Here is a 24,058-nt window from a genome sequence, read left to right on the forward strand (position 1 = left end):
AGGTCATATTGACCAACGTTCAAAAGCAAAGAAGTCTCTTATGCGCACTAAAACTGCCTCTATTTAATCAAAGATACAATAAAAACAGTAATATTGTGAAATATCATTACAGTTTAAGATGAGTGTTTGTTGAATATAATTTATTAATGTGATGACAAAGCTGAATTTTAGCAGCAATTAGTGTCACATGAGAAATTATTCTGATATGCTGATTTGGTGATCAGTTTCTTATTATTATCAATGTTGAAAACAGTTGTGCTGCTTATATTTTTGTAGAAACCATGATACATTTGGCTAATAAAAATAAAAATAAAACTCAAGCCCTGTCTCAGTCCGTCCCACCATAATGTCTTGTTTTAATTGGAAACATTTCAACTCTGGAAGGAAAACTGTGTTTGTAAAATCATTTCAGGGGATTTTTAAAGTGGCTTATTCCAGATGAAATTGCACCTAAAGCGATGGGTTATCACTGGATTTGTTAACTTTAAAACTTCATGCATGTAAATGAAGTTAATCTTTGACATTTTACAAAACATTTGCCTTACAGGCTTTTTTTTTTCTTCATAAAATCAGTGTTCCTGTGTAAATATTAAAGAAACGTAAGCATTCAAACTGAGGTAAAGAAGCTGCATAAGAAATACTCTATAGCACAACAAATTCTCAGTTTATGTATTTATATTTTACTTATTTTTGTAAGGGGTGTGAGTAATAGTTCCTGCGGCTCACTGTGGAGAGGGACTTTTTCACACAGATGAACTCAGTCCCATTTAAAATGAAATAATGATGCATGAGAAACCATCACTGGCCCTCCAAAACAGTTATTCATTATTATCATCTGTGCAGCAAATGTCAGTCAAAGAGAAAATATTGTATCTCTTTAAGTCTGAAGGGACACCGCTAACTAATGCATGCCTGTGTTGAAGAGGAACAACTACAAAACTCATGTGCAGCACAGCAGAAATATGTGTGAGAAAGCTGTAGACTAGGGTTTAAATCACTCTCTTTTGTGTCTATAGACAGTTAGAAAAGAGAAATGGGAGAGACTGAAAATCCTAGTCAAAGTCAACATGAAATCCTATTTTTTTGCTTGCTTAATGTGCATTTCTGCTCCTATTGTGCATGATTCATCCATGCGCATTCTTTTCCCAAGATCTTTGACATCTTTTATTAGAATGTACAACTTCCTGTTTCGGGTTGATATAACGATTCCTTTACTTTGCACTACCCTTACCTTCATACTTTTCAGTCCCTCTCCTACAGCAACCTGACTCCATTTCAGTATAATACTTTTCAAGGTCCAATCAATTTTTACTTGGATATACACATTGTTTACATGTAGACAAGACATATTTTTGCTTAACTGCTACTGAATTATGTCCACTGTTCTCTAAAATTGCAGAAAAGCCAATGACTTTATCACTGTCCAGTAGAGGAACACACATAAAGTGTGTTATTTGAGTATTTTTCAATATCAAAATATTGAAATATCTTTTATTTGTATTTATTTATTATGAATTAGGCCTAAATTTATTTCTTTTTCTTCAGGTGACATTTAAAGTTTAGATTTAGCATTTGTTTTGTGCTTTTGAAATTTTTATCAGATTTTATTTCATTAAGTTACCAAATCAGCATTTTATTTTATTTAATTTAATTTAATTTTATTTTATTTTAATTAAGCAATTCTAATATAAGTTAATTTAATTTCAATAAAGCTATTTTTTTAATTTAATTTACTTTGAACTTTATTTCAGCTTAATTGAGTTTTAATTTGATTTAACAACAACAACAGCCGTCAATAGAAGACACAGCAAATGTCTCACGAGTGTTGATGAGATTTGAGATAAGATTCAGTGCCCACGGCAGTTTAGTCATGTTCAAAGGTGTTGCAATCTTTTTCAGAAGAAAAGATCCCCCACACAGGGATTTCACAGCTGTTTTTACTGTAAAGATTTAGTGGCTCATGTTCAGTGTGCATTATAAGCATTCAATCAGAGACCAGATAGATATATAAATCATCCAGTTCTCCTTATCATATAAACCATTGTCCATGTCCTCATCAAAAGTACTAGTAGCCTGAGTCAGTTTAGTGTGGCTAAATTTACTTTAGTAGATTTAATACAATCTGAGAAACATGATTACCCATGTTAGCAGTTTGTCCACCCAGGAGTTAAAGAGGTTGTGTTGTTCTTTCATGTAATTTGGTGAATGATATAAAGACACTGCTCTTCTCTGTGCATTATAATACAATAGTGATGCATTTGGCCATGGGTCCCTGTGGATCTCTTCCATAACTCATACTTTCTCCGAATTTGTGATTATAAATCGTCTAGACAAAAGAAAACATTTTGGCTCGTTTGATAAGGAGTAATTGTAGGAAATGGAATTTGTATTCCAGTTTTTCTGAGCAATCTGATTTTCTGTTGCCAGTGCTGCTGATTGCTCAATCCAAATAAACTGACAAGTATAAAGTGGAGCCAGCGGGCCAGACCATAATGCAACATTCCTGGGTTGAGACATATACAGTATTAGGCCGTATGTAGTAACATTTTAACTTGTTGTTGGCTAATAGATGAATCTTTAAGTGCATGGACATAATCAGCATTATGCTTAAAACACGACACAGTTTGTTTATGTGATAAAGAATTACATGTTATTGATGCAGTTTTACTGGGTAATGTAATTTGGGTGAATGACAAAGATTCTTTGTTCTCATTCGCTGTCTCATTAAACCTGATTAAACCAGTGAATAATTACCTGTTTATATCTTGTGCAGTTTAAAGGAATGTATGTTTTTGAGTGAAGGCAGTTCTGATTAAGTAGTGATTTTAGATACGTATTCTAGATTTCATGTTTAATGGTAAAAATCAGTAATTAACCAGTTCATGTTTTTGTCTGTGCTGTTAATGCTGAGTCTGTAAAATGTAAGTTTTATATAGGAAACAGATGTAATAGATTTAAATAGATTTTGGTTATAACTGTAGGCAGGGACGGACTGGGACTGAAAAACGGCCCTGGACTTTGACTAGGCCCAGCCCAAAGCAATTGGAGCGCGTAAACTCGACAACAACAACAATAACGCCTGGCATGAGTGTCACAAGACTTTAATTGTGGCTCATGATACTATACCATCCAAATTATAGCAATAGCACTGATGTTGACTAGACGTTGAACTGGAGTGGGTGTCTTTCCCTGCTTTTGGTCTAAGCTCAACCTGAACAAACAAACGATGGAATGGATAAAAAAAATATTCCATGCTGTCTTAAAATGAATTTATTACTTAATAATCTTAATTTATGCAGTAATTAATCTTAGTGCACAGATAACAATACCACATCTATATGAAATTGCACCATTACAAATGTAACTTCTGTATTCAAAATTTGAAACCAGCTATATGAAAAAGTTTGTAAGCATTAACTGTAATGTTACCAACATTTTTAAAAGTAAAAGCACAACATATTTTTAATATTAGCTACTGCATGTGTCATTTTACAGCTAAAATGTTGAAGTTTAGCTGTTTTAACTACTGTGATCATTAAAAACGTAGCAACCTGAATATCACTTCTTAACATCATCTCTAGCAAGTAACTCTCTTTTCCTCTCATGTTCCATACTTGGATCTGGATCTGCCTGTGGAACCCGCTCATCTTTCTGTCCCTCCTCATCATCACTGGTGGCATGTTGCTGCATAGTGGTCTGGCTCACTTCTTCACTGCTGCTAATATTTAACTGCGAGGTGCTGCTGCTGGAAAATATTGCTATATATTTCAGTTCATTTGGGACATTTAACGGCTTCAGTTTTTTTACCCGCGGCCGCGTTATGTATATTGTTTGTTTGTTTGATTCTATTCTTCTATCTAACGTTAACGTCTTTGCTGTTCGTTTCTTCCTACTCTTCCACTTCTTCTTCTTCTTACTTGGCGGCCACGGCCAGTGCAGCTGGCATCAGAGTTAATGGTGCATTGCTGCCACCTACAGTACTGGAGTGTAAAAAAAAAAAAAAAAAAAAACAGGTGATGACCGCATGCTTGGCGGGTGGTGGGCCGGCCCGCCGGCCGTCCTGGAGTACCAGCCGTTCTGTGATTCTCCAGATCACACAGATGGTCAGTCCGCCTCTGTCTGGGATGGAGTAAATAACATGTGGTTGATCAGAAACTTGGTCAGCCCAATTAGGAAAATTAGGAACATTAGATAATTGGTGATTGATATCTGATTTTCTTGATTTCAGCAGTGCATTTTAGTGTGAATTGTCTTGTTAAATTGTCGCAATGTGATTCAGACTTTGCAAAAAAGGCAGTTTTTTTAAGATAACGCAGGTATATCAGTCATCACTGCGAAACCTCATTACAGTGAGTTTTGTGAGCACAGCGCAGTGCAGTTTCTTATTTCACATGCAAAAAGGAGGATTTACGGATTGTTATGGTTAAGGGTTAGAGAAAATGAAAAATGGTCAAGAAAAAATTAATTATGTTTTTGTCATTTATAAATAGACCTAAAAAAGGATAAAAATTAATTATGTGATCCTTTTATAATAGCAATTTTTGTCTTAGTTGAACATATAGACTACATTCAAAAATATGTAATCTGTAAATAATATATATTTTTATTATTTTTAATAAATAATAAATAATATTTTTATTATTTATAATTTTATAGTTAGTATTTCCTTAGTAAGAGCTGTAGCGGCAATTATTAAAATGAAATGCATTTACTTAAAATCTTAGTCCATTGTATAGTACTGATCGATCTTTGACTTTTGCATTGTGTATGCAGCATGCATATTGACCAATGTGACATTTAGTGTGTTCTTTCAAGAGGTAAACAGCATATTGGCGGTTCTGTACTGCTTTTCTGTGGTGTCAGGATGGTTATGTCATATGTTCCCTTTAAACAAGAATAAAGAATGCTATGCAACAGCAAACACCAAAAAACATGCCACCACTGTGGGGATCTCCCTCCCACATGGCGGACAGCCCGTCATTTCAGAGATTGAGGGTTTGAGTCTGGAATCAAATAAATGATGTGCTACGACACGTCGCTTTGAGCTGAGCTAAGTATATGAGCCACAGCTGTAGCCAGGCTGTATTTTATGTGTCAGGCAGGAATTGTCTTTAAAAACCAAACCACTTTGGACAGTAACACAAGCTAGAGCAGCATCAAAATGCTCCTCGTCCACTCGATTTAAACTGCAGCTCTGATACAGCTAACGCTCTGTGGCTCAATTCTGGGAATATTGGTGCTTAACCTTACAATTTAGCATATGCATGTGTCTAAAATCAGTTGAAAAGACATTCAGAAAGAGGAAGACAAACAAGCACAGCGACAGGGTGCACAATATCAGATGGTTTTGTTGAAGTCTTCCTCGTTCCACAAAACACTTGCTCTCCGGATCAGATGCAAAAAAAATTTATTTGTCTAGCTGCAATCTGAACAGTGTAGGGTTTACAAAACACGATTAAACACCATTGCGATCATTGTTTGTCCTGGAACAAGGAAGTGTTTTTTTTTGCATCAAAAGAAAACCCCTCTCTGCTTTAGTGTTAAACCAGACAGGTACCATCAGCACTGAGATCTTTCATTTTCCTTATACTTCCTTCAGTCAAAGTGAAATTGTTGATTATTTTTGTGTTGTGTCGTGAGGTAGACAGTCTACCACTTCACTGTCAACCCCAGGTTTCATTACTCTGAGGAAGTGTGAGTGGTTCCAGTGCTTACAGGGGTAAAACACGGTCATTCTCACCGTTTACAATATTTAATGGGCTCAGGGGCCAAACTGTAACCAATGGAAACTCTGGCCTCGTTGGACTAAGAGTCAGCTGACTCCACATTCCCATGGTCCTTCCAGAGAAGGGCATCGGAGTCAATCTCTGAAAACACAAGGCAGAGAAAATGTTTGGACAAAAGCTCAGCTGAGCATCATGGGAACGAGCATGCATGATACTATTAAAGGGATAGTTCAGACGAATATTTCAGTTCTGTCATTTACTCATCCTCGTGTCATGCCAGACTCCAAACCTGAATCATGACATTCTTTCACCTGTGGAGCAGAAAAGAAGATATTTTTAAAAAGGTCTCAGTATTTTTGTATTTTCCATACTGTGAATGTCAGCGGTGTCCAGTGTTGTTTTAAAACCCCACTGTCTTTCACTGTAATGTCATTCAGAAATAAAACTTTACTTTTAATGTTACTTCGTCCAATTATTATTTTTTTTTTCTGTAAAGAAAAAAATCTACTATAGAAAAACAGGTTTTTGAATATGACAAACATGTTTTAGGATGTTCCTTGTGGGTGAGAAACCACAGAGACTTGTGTATTCTTGTAAACATGATTTGGGTGCTAAACAAAGCCACAAGCTGTCTTGGAAATTTTTGCTGTTTACGTTCAATGTATACATGTTAAAACCACATTTGTTCCCAAAAATAATAATGCTGTCAAGTAGTTTACACTTCACAACTTTGGATCAAATTAGAGATGTCATTATCATCATAAAGATTAACTATAAATAATGGCTGATAATGAAAATTGAACACTGAACATATGTTATGTCCAGTGAACTTGTTTGTTTGTTTGATGTCTTTGTCAGTGATTTTTTAAGGAAGGAGTTTTTCTCAGAAGTTATTTATGCATGCAGAGATGGATAGATGTTATCTGCCTCTGAGGAGGCGGCCAGGAATGTTTGATTAATTCCTGCCTTCCAAAGCTTTGACTTCCTATTGTGTGAAAGGCATAGAATGTCTTGTAAAATGTCTTACTCTCACAGTAATTGCAGAGATGTTCTATTACCAGTGACTTAGAAAATAATAGCAAGTTATTAAAATATAATTAATAATAATAGGCAGTTACCAGCATCAGAGTGAATGAAACTTATCTTTATAGTTGGTGTTGGTATGAATGCAATGTAGAAAAACTAAAAACGGGTTTCCTTCTACAGTTGTATATGTAGACAGGTTTGTTTCATGGTTGTTGACAAATTACATATTTTTTTCTCAGATTTTTTTTTTAATGTAGTTGTTTTGCAGTAAAATATTCCTGTTATACTCCTATTATTCCTATATAGTTAAGGTAATACAAATGTGCATAATAATTATAAAACAATAAAAAAAATTGTTAGATGTTTAAATTCATAAGAACACATCACTCTGCTATGAAATAAAGTCACTGCTTAAAATGTCAAATGACCTGTCCATAAATGAATGTCATTCAGCTCCTTGTGCATGCTAGAGAAAAGTGATTGTCTGCATTAAGTCATGACAATGAGTAATCCAGGGTTACTTTAATTATTTGATGACGTTCATTCTTCTCTTTCCTTGGTCTGAATAGCAGTCAGACCACTCCTTCTTGAGAAAGACAGATATTACCTAGTGTTGCATCACTGTGCTGAATTGGCTTTGTCCTTTCCAAGAGGCATGGCAAAAACACTTCCACAGTAAGAGGAACGTAAACATCCCCACCACACAGGCTATGAGATGAAACATCAATATGTTATGAGTAGTTTTATAGGTCATTGCAGTAGATTAGATCTAATGAAGTTTATATTTAACCACTAAGGTACAAGAGGCTGCATCATAAACATAGTCACGAATGAAGGGTTTTGAGTACTGGTGCATAGCCAAGACCTTCAGACTGACGGCAGAATGTCTGGGAACCTTGGCCGCTTCGAATGGCCAAGGACCGCCCAAGAGTTTCCTTTTGTCCCGCATCATGTTTAGGGGCGTGGAAATATCCCACAATAACAGACCAGTGTGTAAAACTCTTGGATGTATTTTAAAGAGTCTGTGCCATGAACTTTACATAATTCACATACTTTTGAAAATCCAGCGCTTGGTTAAAAAAAATGTAAACATGACAGCTTCCTTATAACATGAGGGGTTTGGCGTCACGGAATATTTGTTTCCAAATGGAACGTTAAAAAACATCATTTCACACAAAAGTCTCCCGGAAGTACTGTATAAATCAACCAATCAGGTAACAACTCCAGTGTGCCATCAGATGTTCAGCCAGTGGTCTGTGGGCGAGACGTCTGAGGCTGAGATTAGGTTTTGGCAGCAAAGTCCCTGACACCCCTTTATTTCTGACTGTAATCCCAGTACAGCAAAGCATGTCTATATCTTTTGATGAGTCTATATATATAAATATTCAGTGTGAATCTACAATTTTCATAGTCATGAAAATAAAGAAAACTCTTTGAATGAGAAGGTGTGTCCAAACTTTTGGTCTGTACTGTGTATATATATATATATATATATATATATATATATATATATATATATATATATATATATATATAGAATCATCAAAAGATATAGTCCCTGATCCAAATATACAATAATTCACTAATCTCACTTTGTATATGTATGTGTACTGTGCAGTGATATATTGAACGGATGTTTCACATCATAGCTGTTAGTATTTACTGTTTTTGCACGGCTAGAATGCTGTGTTGACCAGTTAGCATCCAGGACCAGAACTTTCCCTTATATAAAATGATGCATACTATTCATAAAACATTATTTAATCCAATTGGGTTGCTCAAAAATTGGGACACTACAAGTTGCATCTCTCTTCCTCAGCTCATTGCATCACATAAATGTCATGTTTGATCCCTCTGAAATTTTAAGTATGATGACCATATTTTTGTATGAACATGAGAGTGACTGTTAGTAAGTTAACCAACAACCAGCACTCACTCATTTGTAATTTACACCACCAAATGAAGACAAATAGCATGTTTTTATATGACTAAATGGAATACAGTGTGGCTAAAGGGAGTTTGATCGTTTATTTTGCACGCACCAGTGCTTTATAACCTTATGTGGAGTTTTGATGAGATGGAAACCACACATGATAATCTGTACTTTCGGTTTAATTTCCTTTTTTGAGCTCTTTTCCAGTAAGGTCTGTTATGTATTACGTCAATGCTATTCACAAAGAAAGTAAGGCTCTTATAGTAAAGTCTGGGATGCCCAGTTTGCTGCTGACCCCTGGAGGGTGTGTGGGTAGAGTGACAAAGCCTCCCCATTCACCCGACTCTGGCTTTCTTCACAAACCATGACGTATCCGTGACCTCAGCCTGCCACTGACTATCTTAACGCAGACACAAAAGACAAAACAGTATGGATGTCGTCAACGTTTAGCCTTCTGGGCACTCAAATTGCTTTACATAGAAGGGGGTAATCTCAACCACCACCAGTGTGCAGCATCCATCTGGATGGTACAACGGCACCCATATTGCGCCGGAACGCCCACCACACGCCAGCTTATATATATAGCTCATATAGCTCGCTCTTGAGATCAGAGAAGCACAACCCAAGGCTTATACAGGCACAAGAGGTCCACCTTTGTGCTTCTTACCATTAGTAAAGTTAACTTTGTTGACTGCTTCACTTATGTTTCCAAAATGCAGATAGTCCTCAACTAGATCAAAATTGTATAAGAACTTGTTTATTACTCTAGCTAACTACAGTATGTTGTGTGTGTGTGTGTGTGTGTGTGCAGTGCTGGAGCAGCTGTTGGAGCATTTGCAGAGGTTCCTGAAGATCCTGGATGGAGAGAAGCTGAGTTTAAACGCCACAGTACAGAAGGGCTTTCTGGCAGAGCTGCTTCAGTCGTACAAGTCTTCCAATGGTATGTAAATAGAATCATAATGTCTAAACTAAACATCTGACTCCACACCAGTGCTTCTTCAACTGTGTCAAAAAGGACCAACAATGAATGAGGCGTCTAATTTTTAAGTATACTACATTTCAGTAGTTTGGTGTCGGTGCAAGTTTTTTTATGTTTTTAAAAAAAGTATGCTCATCAAGGCTGCATTCATTTGATCAGAAACGTTCAGCAGCCATTACTCCAGTCTCCAGTGATCCTTCAGAAATCATTCTAATATACTGACTTGGTGCTCACGAAATTTCTTATTACTATTAATGTTGTGCTGCTTAATATTTTAGTGGATATCTTTTGTGACATTGTAAATGTTTTACTGGTAATGGTTAATTTAATGCATAAATGCTATAAAAGTATTGATTTCTTAAAAAATCGTACAAACCCCAAACTTTCAAACAGTAGTGTACGTAATGATTGCCACAACGTTTGATCAGGTTTGCCTCTGAAAAGGTTTAAGACCCTATGGCTAATGCACAATTATATGACAGACCTCCTGTGTGCTGCTCATGTGGGAGCACTCGGGTTTAAACAGAAAGTAGCGAAAGACCTAACAAATGTACAGTTTTATATACAGTATATGCATTTGATCATGACACGTGCAAAGCACAATGGTCCTTACAAGGAGCAACAGTTGTGTGTACATTTATAGCTTCTGTGTTGTTTATTGAATCTGCTCTGTTATGTCTTATTAAGGAGCCCATAATTTTGGTCCGTGCATGTGTTTCTTTCTTCACACAAGCATATGGCTTCAGGTTTTTCATGTTCTAGTCTCAGGCTTGTGCACTTCCTACGTTGGCTCCAAACTGTATCATTTTCCAAAGCTGTTTTTATCCTCTAGGGACACTTACTTCCTTTTAGTAGCAGCTTATAAATAGCTTTCATTTCCATCCTCCAAATCCCAATCTGTTTTGACTGTACCATCGAAACATATTTTTGCTTCATCACAGGGTTTTACTTCCTCTCCAAAAATGCCTTAAAGCTGTGTTACCTGTGGACTGCCATGTTCCATGTATCTGCCATGGGAACATCTTGTTCCTTATCCTTAATTCAGTTCATCTGATTTATTATGAAGATGTAAAAAAATGTAATTTGTTGCCAAGCAGGTGCTATAAAACCATCTCCTACAGGCCGGGACTAAATCAGCACTTTTATTATGATGTAAAAATATGACCTATCTATGTCTATGTCTCCCCCTGGCCCTGGAGATGCCTTTGGACCCTTACACAAGAGAAGTGTAGCACAAAACTTTCACTGTTCTTCTCTATAACAGAAATCTGTTACATGTTCGGTAAAATAAGTGAGGGATGATAGGGTCCAGAAGTGTGTGTGGGGGGGGGGGGGGGTTTGGGTCAAACAAGTCCCAGAAGTTCCAGGCAAGGTTATTTGAGTGAAGCAGAGTAACTTTTAATTTAGTAAATTAAGAGTAAATTAATTTATTTATTCAGATTTATTAATAAGTTTATTACAACATGACAATTCATAAATATTTGTACTTTTTGGCAAATTGGTGGTAAAGTCATATGAATTTGATTTCGTTCAGACGTTTTCACATGAGTGGGGTTTGGGGTGCAAGTTCATGCTTAGTTTTGAATTTGAATTTTAAAAAAATCTACCAATCACATCATCCAATTTTGTATGAAATAACTTTTCTCAAATGTGTATGCATTCGCGTGAGATCGGGTTGGTAATTTAAAGTGTCCATATGCTTTTTGAGCACAAAAACTATGATCTTGGCATTATTGGTGAGTTTTTAAAAGAACAAGATTCAAAGTTGTAATTAAGTCTTTTATTGTGGTTATGTAGCAGGAGGAGATGAAGAATACATCTACATGAACAAGGTCACTGTCACATGTCAAAACCAAGACAAAACCGACAGAGGTGAGTCTATGATCTTAACCATAATAAACGTATAATAACTTTTGCAGGTGTGAGGATGAAAATAGCCCCTGACCTGTAAACGTGTCTGTCACATATCACAGTTGTTCATCTTGCTGTTTGACAGCGCTGCTGTGAATCTGTGTCATGTTTAGGGGGGTGCTTAGGTTCTGCCTGAAGTGCTAAGCCCCCCTCCCCCCGACTGATCACCATTTCCTGTCTGTTTCTCAGTAACTCCTGTCCTCCTCTCGCTCTCTCTGCCAGACCCCCATCTGAGGCCAAGCTGCTTTGTTTAGATTTCGCTGAAGAATGAGAGTAACAATAAAACCAGACTTAACATTCACGTCTCAGTCATCTGGGCCAAAAAGATACATGCAAGACTAAACTGTGGTGGCATTCTTTGATCAAATTCACAAGCTTCACCATTTCAATATACAAGAGAGCAACCCTTTGAAGTTCATGCACAAAGAATTTTGTTTTATTATTTATGGCATGCACAAGTGATTTCATCATTTCCTGTCTGTATGTGAACATTTCCCCAACTCTTGTCATTTGCATGAAAAAAAGATAAAAATGAAGTGCAATGTGTCACTTATGTGACAAAGCATGCAGTTCAAGAGCTCATGTACAGTAGACCACCAGAGTGATCAGAGTAAGTGGTGTGGATAAACTGAATTTCAGTGAAAAGCAGCACTTCATGGTGTCTTGACTCTTTGGTGACTCTTAGCCCTTGCTGTGCAAATTTGGTATTCGCATTGCGTTCCTACGGCAACCCAGATGTTACCGTTTGGAGAGGAAGCCAAAGGAATGTCTGATGGGAAACCACTGAATATGTCCATCATATGTCCTTGTTGCTTGCAAGCACAGTTTTTCAGTGCTGCTTTATTGCTGCTCTTTGAAAATTCTTTAATCTGTTTATTAACAGCCACTTTTGTTCTGTGTGAAAATCAATATGCTCCTCAGACTACAGACCAGAAGCCAATGGAGAAGCATGTAAACACATCTCTGTGAAGAACCCACCAGAGCCTCCTCCTCCCAGACCAGTAAGTGACTCATTTTGACTTCATTCAAACACTGTTTACAGAATGACAAAGATACAAAAAGAAAAAAGTTAACAGATTAATTTCACACTCAGTTTGTTTTGAGATGGTAGTAAAAATTGGGTGAGGTGCAGAGGCACCGAGTGAAAGGGTGAAAGTAAAATGGTGACAAAAAGTAAGGCAAAAGTGACATACTTTCCATAGTTACTTTCCATAAAATGTAACTATGTAACATAAATAGTTACTTCTTAGAAATGCATCTGGAGGACATAGTTAGACATCTTACATGCACATATATTTTGAATATGTATTATGATTGAATGAGATCAAAGCATCATCATCACAAAAGAATGTTCATTGAAGTCCCAGTGTAGCATTTTTCATGTATGAAAATATTTAAGTTGTTGCTTAATATTTTTGTTATTTTTTCATGTAAAGGTGCATAATTTAAAATATTGCACTTTATTATTATTAATGTTCTCATTGTAATTTATATTATGTTATTTTTCACTGTGTGAAAAAGATGCCATCATTAGTTTAAAATTTGTTTTTTATTTTACTTGCATTAAATAATTTGCAAATTGCAGTTTGGTTAAAAGAAGCCATTGCGGCGCAAATGCATATTGTGCTAAATATAATCGATATACATATGCTATACATATGCTATACATAGCTATGTATGTAATTTTATTTAGCTATTTCGCCGAATCCTATCTCCTATTCAATCTACAACAACAATGCGAGATGCTGTGGTCCTGCTGTCATTTATTATCTGCTGTATACTGTCATTTTGACCACATTTGTTATGTACCTGTTTCCCACGCTCTGTGTGTTTTTGGTTATAAGCCACACACAAGCCAAATAACTAGTCCTGCAGGTTGAGAATGAAGCTTGCCTTTGATTAAAAACAGTAACTGTCCTTAAAGATAACATGCTCTTTTTTTTTCAAAAGAAAGAAATAGAAGTAGGCAAGCAAAAAATGTGGAGTCTCTTTGTTGAAATACTTTATAGCTCCTGTATCTGCTGTGGGAGTCTGCACTCAGTCAGACACACAGACAGACAGGAGGATGGAGAGTATTAGAGCTCTCCAGTGAGAAGACTTTGAACTTCAGACCCATTTGAGGGGTGCTGGGGCTGATTAACAGCAGCTGCACAAGCGATTGGGGAGCTGTTTATAGAGGCTGGCGAACCGCAGTTAGAGTACAGTTCACGTGTGCACGTGCATACAGTATGTGTGAGAACAAAACAGTAGAAGTGTTCACAGCTGTTTATTTATGGCCTTTCTTGCATTTGCCGTTGACAATATGCAAAGATACAGTTGCTTTAATTTACTGTTTAGAACATTAGATGAATTTGCACGTTTAAATAACTGAAAAGGAAATTGTGTCATCAATCCCTCACTCTCATGTTGTTCTAAACCTGTATGACTCACTTTCTTCAAACAAAAGGAGATTTTTCGAAGAATTTAGAAAACAGTGTAGAGGGGATTTTTTTTAAAACATCTTTTGTGCTACCGAATCTTCTTCCACACTTTCCACATTGGCAGCCATCTCCAGGACTTCCTCTGAATCACGTTCCTGATGCGCATTTGTGCTCTTAGGCAGTCTGAGTAAGCAAGTCCAAAGCGATCCACTTTTTGGAAAGCCCATCATCTGTCTACGAGGCGTCCACTTGTCTTCGCAAATGACATATTCCAGGGTCAAATTGCGGTTGACGGTGAACGCAGAGTTCCCCCTCACCACAGCCGTGAAGAGGGCACCCCTGCTATTGACGTAGTGTCCTGGCATGGCCGTCCATTGACCCGTAGTGATGTTGTAGCAGTCCATGAGGCAGCGCAGGAAGTCATCACAAGGGCCGTTCCTCATGACAAATAGGTTGTCACCGTGAGCCACCATGCAGTGTCCATAACTTTGAGGCTTTACCATAGTGGTGACCAGCGTCCATTCGTCATTTTTAGGTGCATATTCGTAAATGTCTGTAGTTTCTGGTGGCTTCCAGAAACACACAAATATCCTACGCCTTGCAACCGCACTAGCCGCCGCAGCCACACAACGAGGCGCTGGCTTGGAAAATGTCCATGCGCCTGTGGAAACATCACACGCTTCAACTGAGGACATGATCCTTTTGTCGAATTCGCCTCCGATGGCGTACAAATGTCCATCGTGACCCACCAGGGTGAAGTTATACCTGGACTGCTGAGGACCGTCAAACACACTCCATGTGCTGGATTCTGTGTCATAACAGAAGCTCAAGTCGACAGTTTCCCTGCTAACTCCTCGCACCCCTCCAACGATATACAGGCGGTTCTCCACAACAGCCACGCCGGCCATCGAGGTGCTGGCGTCTGTTGGTAGATCAGTCAGATATTTCCAAGCACCCGGTTTCTCATCAAGGTAAAACACTGTCCTGTAGCAGTCCTGCAGAATCTTCATGGATGGCGAATGAGTGCCTAGAGCAACAAACGACGCTGGTGAAAGCGACTCCACGTAGCAGATCAGCTCCTCTGGGAGTGCCTCGAGAGCATCTTGCACATCGCTATAAGCATCGCGGATGAATACTGCAGCACTGTGAAACAACCTCCACAAGCCGTACACCGCTGCGGTGTGGTACAGAAGAATGCAGTTGTCAGTATCAAGAAGGTCTATCAAGTGCTGAACCAGAATGTCGACTTGGAGGAAGGCCGCACACTCGGCGGCCTCCACAATCTCGTCCGGGTCTCGTATAGCAGGGCGCTCACCTCTGGAAACTGCCATGGCGATGAGGAAACCCCTAGCTTTCAGGCCACCCTGCAGGTGGAACTCGTTCAGTTGACTGTCCTTCATCCCAGAGCGGAAGAGAGCCCGGAAATACGCACAGTTCTGCCCTAGGACGGCCCTGTCTATGGTGAAAACGCTTTCTTCAACCCGTACTCTCAGAATTCCAGAGGACTCTTCACCTTGTTCTTCACGTCCGTCCCTGCTTTGACCCAAACTGCAGGGGGGCCCCATAACACCTCTATCCTGCCTGTCCAAACCCAGATTACTGTGTTCTTTAACCATAAAGTTAGTGTTTCTGTTTGCATTTGACCTGTAAACAGAAGTGTGCACACACTGCAGTCTCACAGCGACTTGCTGGACTGAAAATAGCAACACACTAAAATAGCATAGAGGCAACAGACTTCAAAATAGTAGTGGGAAATGATCAGCAATGATACTGCAAAAAAAACAAACATATATATATATATATATATATATATATATATATATATATATATATATATATATATATATATATATATAAACAATTGAATTAATTCCAACATTAGGCTTATAATGATTCGAATTAAGAATTAAGACAGAAACCCATAAATGAAGTGAGGACAGTAGATTCGAAAGCCCCTCCTGTTTTTAATAAGAAGATTATTTTCCTTCAGTACCCTCTCTACCTCAGAAGTGCTTTGGCCTTTGATTTCCATTTTTCTTTTTTTCTCACTGGATGTTTGGAATGGAAACAGGGGGATTTTCTATGTTCTGGGTGTTCTTTTGGTCTCTTGCCCACTTGCATTTTTTGCTTTTTGTCCAAAAGACTGGTGCTTTGTCATTATTTATGCCTCACTCTTGAAATGTTTCCTATATAGACCACTTTTTTTCTTTTTAGGGAGAAGATGGTGTGATTTGTGGATTAAAATAAAAAATCAAGCCTTGGGTGGAAATCCGTCTTGACATACAGAACTGAGATTTTAGGATTTTCGTTTTGCTCACACTAATTTTTATGTCTAATTAACAGCATATGCACAGATCCAACTATTGTCATGTTGATTCTGGGATGTGGACATGGTCTTGATCTTCAGCAGCGCCTGGAGAACAAGCTCTATAGAGTTTAAGGCTAGCCCGAAATGCCTTCACTTTCTATTTAATCATTGTCAGATGCCTGAGGACTCGGCACACTGTTTTCTGTTTCAGAGATTTTATGCTGAGTGTCAGAAGTGTGAGGGCGGGACGGAGCAAGAAATGTGGGGGTTTTGAGTTGGGGTTGATGTGAGAAAAACAATACTTTCTTCACAGTTCAATCAACATCTTCCTCCTCTATTGGGCTGCTCTTATTTTCCCACAAAATTATCCCCTTACATTTGAGATCAACTTTTGTGTGTGTCTTCGACTCTCGTTCTGCATCGCTTATTGAAGCTGAGCCTCTAGCAAGCTTTTGCATTTAACTTCCTGTGTCCTTGACATCCAGCTGTTTATATACATGCCTTGCCATCACTGTTCACCTCACTTCTGCTTTTGAGAAGCACAAGCACGTCATGTCAAACAGGAGGTTTCAATCCAACCACTTAGTATACAGTATAATGCAAGTAAGAGGAGATTGTCCCAGCTGTCTCTCTGTAACCTCTTGTCATCAGTCAACTTCGTGGTTCACAAGCTACCATTAGCCCTAATCAGCCCTGTCTGTGTATGTCAGTGTGTTTTGTGTGTCATGAGAAGAGGATCAGTGTTCTGTTTGCCCGGGGGCTGTCGTTGCATTGTGGGTATCAGTGGGGAATTTAGTAATGTTATGAAACGGCTGATTTGGGAAACCTCATCACTATAGCTCCACACCCTTTTAAAACCATTCTCCTGCAGGCAAACACATGTGGGATTCCTTTTCTAACTGAGCAGGACTGAGGTCAGAGAGAGATCAGTTTCGAGGAAGAATCCTCTTTCGGTCAAAAAGGAAAGCCCACGTGAAAGACAGGTGTAGAAACGACCAGGCAAGCTCATCTCTGGAGAGTCCCTCTATTTGATTCATTACATAGGAGTGTGTTCGAGATGTTCAGCTTGGATACAGTCCCTGTGTCGGTGTTCCCATTGTATTTATTAATTGTGCTGAAAAGATCAGCATATATTTCCTTGCTGGATCAGGCTGGTTTATTATGGTTTATTGTTGGTCTAGATACAGCATAGTCATGCAGTTAATCAGCAAAACTTAGGTAGTAAAGCTAGTCGACCAGCATGAAGCTTGCTGACCAAGGAGGTCTCGTCTGTTATTCTTTTTTGAGTTTGCTTTGTTTTCTTAAAACACAGCCTGATTTTAAATTATACAATGACATTAGATTGCAATTAAATTATTAATACTTATAACATAATTATCAATATATTTGTATATGTGTGTGTTGGTGTAATTTTATTTATAATATATGAATGTGCAGGAATTAATGTAATCTTAATATCAATAATTCAGTTGTTTAAATATTTCATTATTTGTTCATAATTTGTATTTAATTACTTTTTTTTTTTTTTTTTTACATGTACTCTCATTAAAATATATTAATTTGCTCCACCTGAAATGAAATACTCAGTATGTTGACATAATTATATGATCTTTCTCTTTTTTTCTCATTCTTTTTTATCTCAGTGCAACATGGGAAGGGAGCCGTTTCCTCTTCCACCAATTCCTACTTCTGCATCAATAGAGCCTGAAAGTTACTATGAAGACCCACAACCCTATGATCCTATAAGCATCAATGGTACGTCTGGAATTGGGTCCAAAGTTGACCTAAATAGAAATTATCTTCTACTGTTTTTGCTTTACTTTGAAGTTCATGTTAAGCCATTTATAACCTGGTCAAAAAAGGATATTTCCAAAGATTAGGTTAGTGATTTGTGACTTCTCGTTGCGTTTGTCCTATGAGAGGTAACCTGTGGTCACTGAATGCTCTGTTTTAGCTTCGTCCAAATTTAGTCTACAGCTTTACTGTGATAAAGAGATGCCTGCGGGCAGGAGCAGAGAAAACAGTGATGGTCTTTGTTCAACAGTAACCGGTACTCTGGCACTGGACACGCAGTGACGGAACATTGACCGTGAGCCCAGGAAATAGAGCCAAAAGTGATGGGGCATTTGGCTGGTGTTGCAGAGTTCAGCCCAGCGAGGGGACAATCATTTACAATATTCTTTGGCAGATGACATCTCTTCTTGGTCAAAGGATGCAGAGGCATTAGCATGCAGCTGTGCTGTGTAATATCAAAACACAAAGAACGTGAATGGCCAAAATCGGAGATGTTTCGGCAGCTGATATCAAGCCAAACCTCATGGTTTAGATTGAGTAAAGTGAATTTCTAGTTGGATATGTTCTGACAGTAATGAAGCCCTACAATAATACAAGCAATGGTGCTGCTGGTTGCATGAAAACCACAAGACACAAATATTTAGTGCTGGCCAAAATATCAGTATTGAGTTTATGCAATACTAATGGACATTTTTCATACATTAAATGCACTTAAAACATATTTACTCTTTCTGATTCTTTCATGCGACATGTAAGCCAGATAAGGTTTCACTATCTATAGCTTCTTGCCTGATATTTTTTTTTTACCTTCCTCCCTTCTTGCATTTCCCGTTTTAGTGACCTCCTGTGTTTCTGTAGATTTTGGGTGCTTTGCCATAATCACAGGGGTCAGGAAGCGGATAGAAACTTCAAACAGTGTGGTCTATGCTGTGATAACTCGGGGTATCTATCTCTGTTTCTCCCAGTGTACCTCAGGAGAGAAAAACAAATGAACAGCACTAACTTTAGGCTGCGGTGAAGTGCACGGCTCTGAGAAAGCCTCATTGTTTAACGCAACAAGGATTAAGCCATGTGCTTGCTTGAGAATGCCGGACATAGTCTTGACTTCTCTGTCCTCCCCAATCTCTGAAATACCTTTATTTAGACTCAGCTTTGTTTTAATAGCTCATTAGCTTTGTTAGTTTCCTGATGTCCCTGATTTACCAATCCACATCTTTTTTCTTTTGTTTTCCACTGAAAAAACATCATACAGGACTGATAAAACAGAACCATTTTTTGAACAATTTTTTTTTTTTACAATTCTGATGTCTTTTCAAACAATACTGAATTCAGTAGAATTTGCAGGGAGTTTCTTGCTTTTTAGAGAATTTGACTCTCTTTTGTCCAAGTGCAAGAACAATCTGACTATCACCAGTCTCACCTTCTTTGCTTATTGATTCATAAATGTCTCACTTTTCACATTTACAGAAGATACAGAAGCCTTGAGCAGTTCGTATGAGTCCTATGATGAGGAAGAAGTGACGAAGGGGAAGTCCACAGCGCAACACCAGTGGCCGTCTCCTGAGGCATCCATCGAGCTAATGAAAGATGCACGAATCTGTGCCTTCCTCTGGAGGAAGAAGTGGCTTGGCCAGTGGGCCAAACAGCTGTGTGTTATTCGTGAACATCGTCTCTTGGTATGTGACATCATTGCTTAAGTCAGTGACACCCATTTTCCACCCATAGCTGATCTGTAAGATGAATGTTTACACAGATTCCAGTGTTTGCAATCAAGCGTTTACATATGATACTAGTAGTAATAATTTACTGAAATGTTTGCTTTTAACTTTCATATTTCAAACTGACCATTCAGTCAACATAAAATAAAAAAATGACCATATTTACTTTCTTAATGCACATTTCTGGTCTACCTGTGCATGGTTTACTGTTGCACATTATTATGAATAAAATAACCCACATGGAAAGAAGCTATATAAACATATATGTTTCAATATAGGTTTTAATATAGGTTTTTAATATATGTGACATATATAAAATTGCCTGGTTTCCTATATTATATGTACATATATGTACATATATGCACACATATATTGACACATATATGTACACATATATATGTGCATACATATACCTATATACATATACCTACTCTGTATACCATGTTAATATATTGCCATAGTTAAATTCCATAACATGCCAATTACATGTGATACCAATTTCACATGTTCACACATACATACGTTCTTGCATATTTTTTTTTTGTTAATTATTAGTTTTTGACTTGATAATAGAAAATATGAGCTAGGCATCATGTATGACAGTCAAAAATGTGATATGAGCTATAAAAATGATCAGATCCTGCCATTAGCTATATAGAAGACATATCTTGTATGTATAGGGCTTATATGTGGATATGAAGAAGCAATACAGACCAATATTTCCTGTATATGCACATATATGCACCTCAATTTTGCCTATATGCGGCATATATACGCATATATGCAGTATATATACGCATATATGCAGCATATATATTATCATATATGTGCTTATATGCAGCATATATGTGCATATACACTACATATAGGTTTCATATATGCGCATATATCCACATATAGGTTCTTTCCATGTGGGAATATTTGGCATTTTGTAATGTTAGATCAAAATGTAAAAACCTATGGTGCACTGAAATGATTTTCTTATTCGGCTTATGTCACCAAGACCTCTTATTTTTCAAGCCCTACCATTCATCCACCTGTCACGGAACTTTTCATGATCCAGTCGATTTCCAGTGCAAAAAATAAAAATACAAATTTAAAAAACAAGTTCCACCCATACAAAATCCTCAAAAATGTCACATTTAGAAGAAAATATTTAACATTATGCATTTGCCAAATGCCTTACAAGATTACAGCTAGTGGAATGTCCACAGTTTTAATAAAGTTCTATTAGGAATTTAATATTATCCTCAAAACAACCATTGTCTGATTTTTTTATTCTACGGTGTTCAGTGCTACAAAAGCTCAAAGGATCAGACTCCACTGCTGGACATCAGTTTGCTGGGCTGCAGTGTTGTCTACAAAGAGAAACAAACTAAAAGGAAAGAACACAAGCTGAAAATAACCCCAGTGGGTGGAGAGGCCATCGTCCTGGGACTGCAGAGCAAAGAGCAGGCTGAACAATGGCTAAAGGTAAGGGGCAATAGGGCTTGGCACATATGGATGAATAATCAGTGTTCGGTTTGAGCGGACATAGTTTATAGCCTTTCACCTTTCATCAAGGTTATTCAAGAAATTTGTCCGAAAAACACTGCAGGACCTTCTGATGTAACCGACTCTCCAACACTCATCTGTACTAAGGTATGATAGGCTGAGATGTATTCCCTGATTGATTTATGTATGAAATTCATACATAATTTTCATAAAATAGTCGCTGAATCATGTTAAGCTTAAACGTTCTGCCCTTTCTGGCAGGGAGAGCAGAGCGAGAGATACTCAGTGGCATCTGAGAGTGGAAGCAGCACAGACAGTCACGCAGAGAACCTGGAGAGCAAAGATGGTGAGAGTGGGCTATTACAGCTATTCTTTGAGGTGTCTGTTTGCTTGACTACACTGGAAGTGACTTGAAATTGTTTAAACTGGTCTTGCTGAAGATGCACGTCACCTCAGAATGTTGCTTAACCATGCACCAATCACCTGTAAGTTACACTGATATAAGAATAGAAAATGCATAACGAAAATTAGAAATGGGACACCTCATCAGGCACTTCCAGAGTAGATCTCACAATATTACTGTACTAGCTGTATTACTGTATTATGTGTATAATATTTACCTTTCAATTGTCATTTAAACTTTAGTCAAGAAGAAATACGGCAAGTTTAGTAACCTCATGAACATTGGAAAAAAGAAGGTTTCCTCTTTGGAAAGTCCAGAGAAGAATGTGGATACGTCAGGTAACCAGTCAACAATATATTTAGTGTATACAGTACGTTTTTAAAATCCCACACAACCTACCATTTTCATCACCTTCTCTTTGTTTCAGGCTATCTTAATATCCTGGTGAACACCCAGTGGAGAAGCAGGTGGTGCTCAGTGAAGGACAGGCAACTTTGGATCTACAATGACAAAAGCAAGAATAAAGTGGCCCAGCAGCCACTGTCTCTGGAGGGGTGCATGGTCCTGCCAGAACCCAGCCCTGAGCACCTCTATTCATTCCGCATCCAAATCGATGGAGAGGAGCTCGCAACCCTAGAGGTGAGTAGAGGGAAATGTTGTTCATCACTAACTAGTCCTGCATAGCAAGACTCTTGACTGTGTAGCTTATTCCAACCACTAGGAAGGAAGTGATTGTCTGATTTACCTGTAAAGCCACAAGTTCATTTTTTAATTTGTGCTATATAGAGATCTGAGAGATATCACAATAGCAGTAGGAAATAATAACGTATATAATAGTACAGCAAAGACACATGAAACAAATATAGAATAGTAGTCACGAACAGTCATACAGAAAGCACTCAAAACATTACTGGAAATGGGTTTGGATTTTGTCCATTTATGTCCATCCAACCCTAATATTTCACAGACAGGAAACAAACAGAAAATACAGCTATATACTGTACAGCTTGTCATCTAGCTTGCTCACTACCATTTCAAACAAAACTCGGAATATCTTTCAAAGTTGGTGGTGTATAACATCTGTTTAAGCAATTATTTGTTACGGTTAAGAGCTACAGTAAACCAGAATTACTGATTAGTAATTCTTTACACTTTCATAATGAACAGTCTTGGCATCAGTCCAACAGCCTGAATGAGATTTCTGAGAACTCCCCTCTCTTCATTCAACTCTGCTGTGTACAGCTTTGCACGATTCACAGACAATATTTATGTGCTACACAAACAATGTACGCTTCCAAGTTATATACACTACTGTTTCAAAGTTTGGGGTTGGTTAGATTCATTATTGATATGAGTCTGTATTATTGTTGGTGTGCTCACCAAGCAGAAAGACTTATATTGTGAAATATTTTGTACAGTTGAACTGGTTTCTATTTTAATATTTTTAAAATGTTATTTATTCCTGTGATGGCAAAGCTGAAATTTCAGCAGCCATTACCTGAGTCTTCAGTGTCACATGATCCTTCAGAATTTGGTTCTTGAGAAACATTTCTTATTATTTTGTTGAAAACAGTTTCAGAAACAATACATTTGATTGTATTATTTGATGAATAGGTTTCTTGAAATAGAATATTTATTTGAAATATAAATCTTTTGTGACAAGCCTTTCCTGTCACTTTTATGTTTTATATTCACATCCTTGCTGAATAAAAGTATTACTTTCTTTAAAAACAAACTTCAGACCCCGGACTTTTAAAAGCTAGTGTATTTGTATGTCTTTGTGTACTGTACAGTATCTCTTTTGAGTTACAGCTCTTAAACTTTTGCTGACCTCATTCTTGAGTTGTTTATCATCAGTTTTCAGTAAGACACTTCCCAGTAAACAAACACAGAGGGGAAAAATGGTAAGTTCTCAAAATGACTACATGGGATAGTGAGGATCCGATATAAACTTCAACGTGACTGCCATCTTCAGGCCAGAATGAAATCCGTGTGCAAACTGACCTATTTGCAGATCATTTCACCAGGCCTAGCTGCACCTGTTAAGGAATATGATATGAATATCTCATGGGGTACAGATGATCAAATATCCTTCTCTTTCCTCTCAGGCTAAATCCTCCACTGATATGGGCCACTGGCTTGGGCTCATACTGTCACAGACAGGCACCAAAACAGACCCGGAAGATCTCACCTATGATTATGTGAACACTGAGAGAATATCCAGTATTGTCAATGCTGCCAAGACGTCCATGTAGTAAGCTACTTCATTTACATCAGTTGTTATAAAAAAAAAAAAAAGAATAGTTCACACCAAAATAAACATGTCATCTTTTACTCACCCTCATG

At 37.7% G+C, this 24,058-nt stretch overlaps 2 protein-coding genes across 3 annotated transcripts in view; one reads left to right on the top strand and one right to left on the bottom strand.

The window, feature by feature from the left end:
- Positions 1 to 24,058, top strand: part of LOC128025358 (actin filament-associated protein 1-like 2) — a 33,148-nt gene that overhangs the window by 5,039 nt on the left and 4,051 nt on the right. For both annotated transcript variants that reach the window (XM_052611637.1, XM_052611636.1), the window contains exons 2-12: positions 9,497 to 9,625; positions 11,462 to 11,536; positions 12,497 to 12,576; positions 17,947 to 18,058; positions 19,565 to 19,773; positions 21,109 to 21,288; positions 21,379 to 21,456; positions 21,571 to 21,655; positions 21,955 to 22,050; positions 22,140 to 22,351; positions 23,821 to 23,966. In XM_052611637.1, coding sequence (XP_052467597.1) covers positions 9,497 to 9,625; positions 11,462 to 11,536; positions 12,497 to 12,576; positions 17,947 to 18,058; positions 19,565 to 19,773; positions 21,109 to 21,288; positions 21,379 to 21,456; positions 21,571 to 21,655; positions 21,955 to 22,050; positions 22,140 to 22,351; positions 23,821 to 23,966 — 1,402 coding nt within the window. The remainder of the gene's footprint in view (positions 1 to 9,496; positions 9,626 to 11,461; positions 11,537 to 12,496; positions 12,577 to 17,946; positions 18,059 to 19,564; positions 19,774 to 21,108; positions 21,289 to 21,378; positions 21,457 to 21,570; positions 21,656 to 21,954; positions 22,051 to 22,139; positions 22,352 to 23,820; positions 23,967 to 24,058) is intronic.
- On the bottom strand, positions 13,141 to 15,660 carry LOC128025360 (kelch repeat and BTB domain-containing protein 13-like). The gene has a single exon (XM_052611641.1). It carries the CDS (start codon positions 15,609 to 15,611, stop codon positions 14,067 to 14,069), a length of 1,545 nt encoding a protein of 514 aa, XP_052467601.1. The 5' UTR covers positions 15,612 to 15,660; the 3' UTR covers positions 13,141 to 14,066.

Source organism: Carassius gibelio, chromosome A12 (genome assembly GCF_023724105.1).
Source record: "Carassius gibelio isolate Cgi1373 ecotype wild population from Czech Republic chromosome A12, carGib1.2-hapl.c, whole genome shotgun sequence".
In the NCBI taxonomy this organism is placed as follows: Eukaryota; Metazoa; Chordata; class Actinopteri; order Cypriniformes; family Cyprinidae; genus Carassius; species Carassius gibelio.

What these genes read in the sequence shown, in the direction of transcription:
- LOC128025360 (XM_052611641.1), bottom strand. Translation starts at nt 15,611, where the DNA reads ATGGTTAAAGAACACAGTAATCTGGGTTTGGACAGGCAGGATAGAGGT.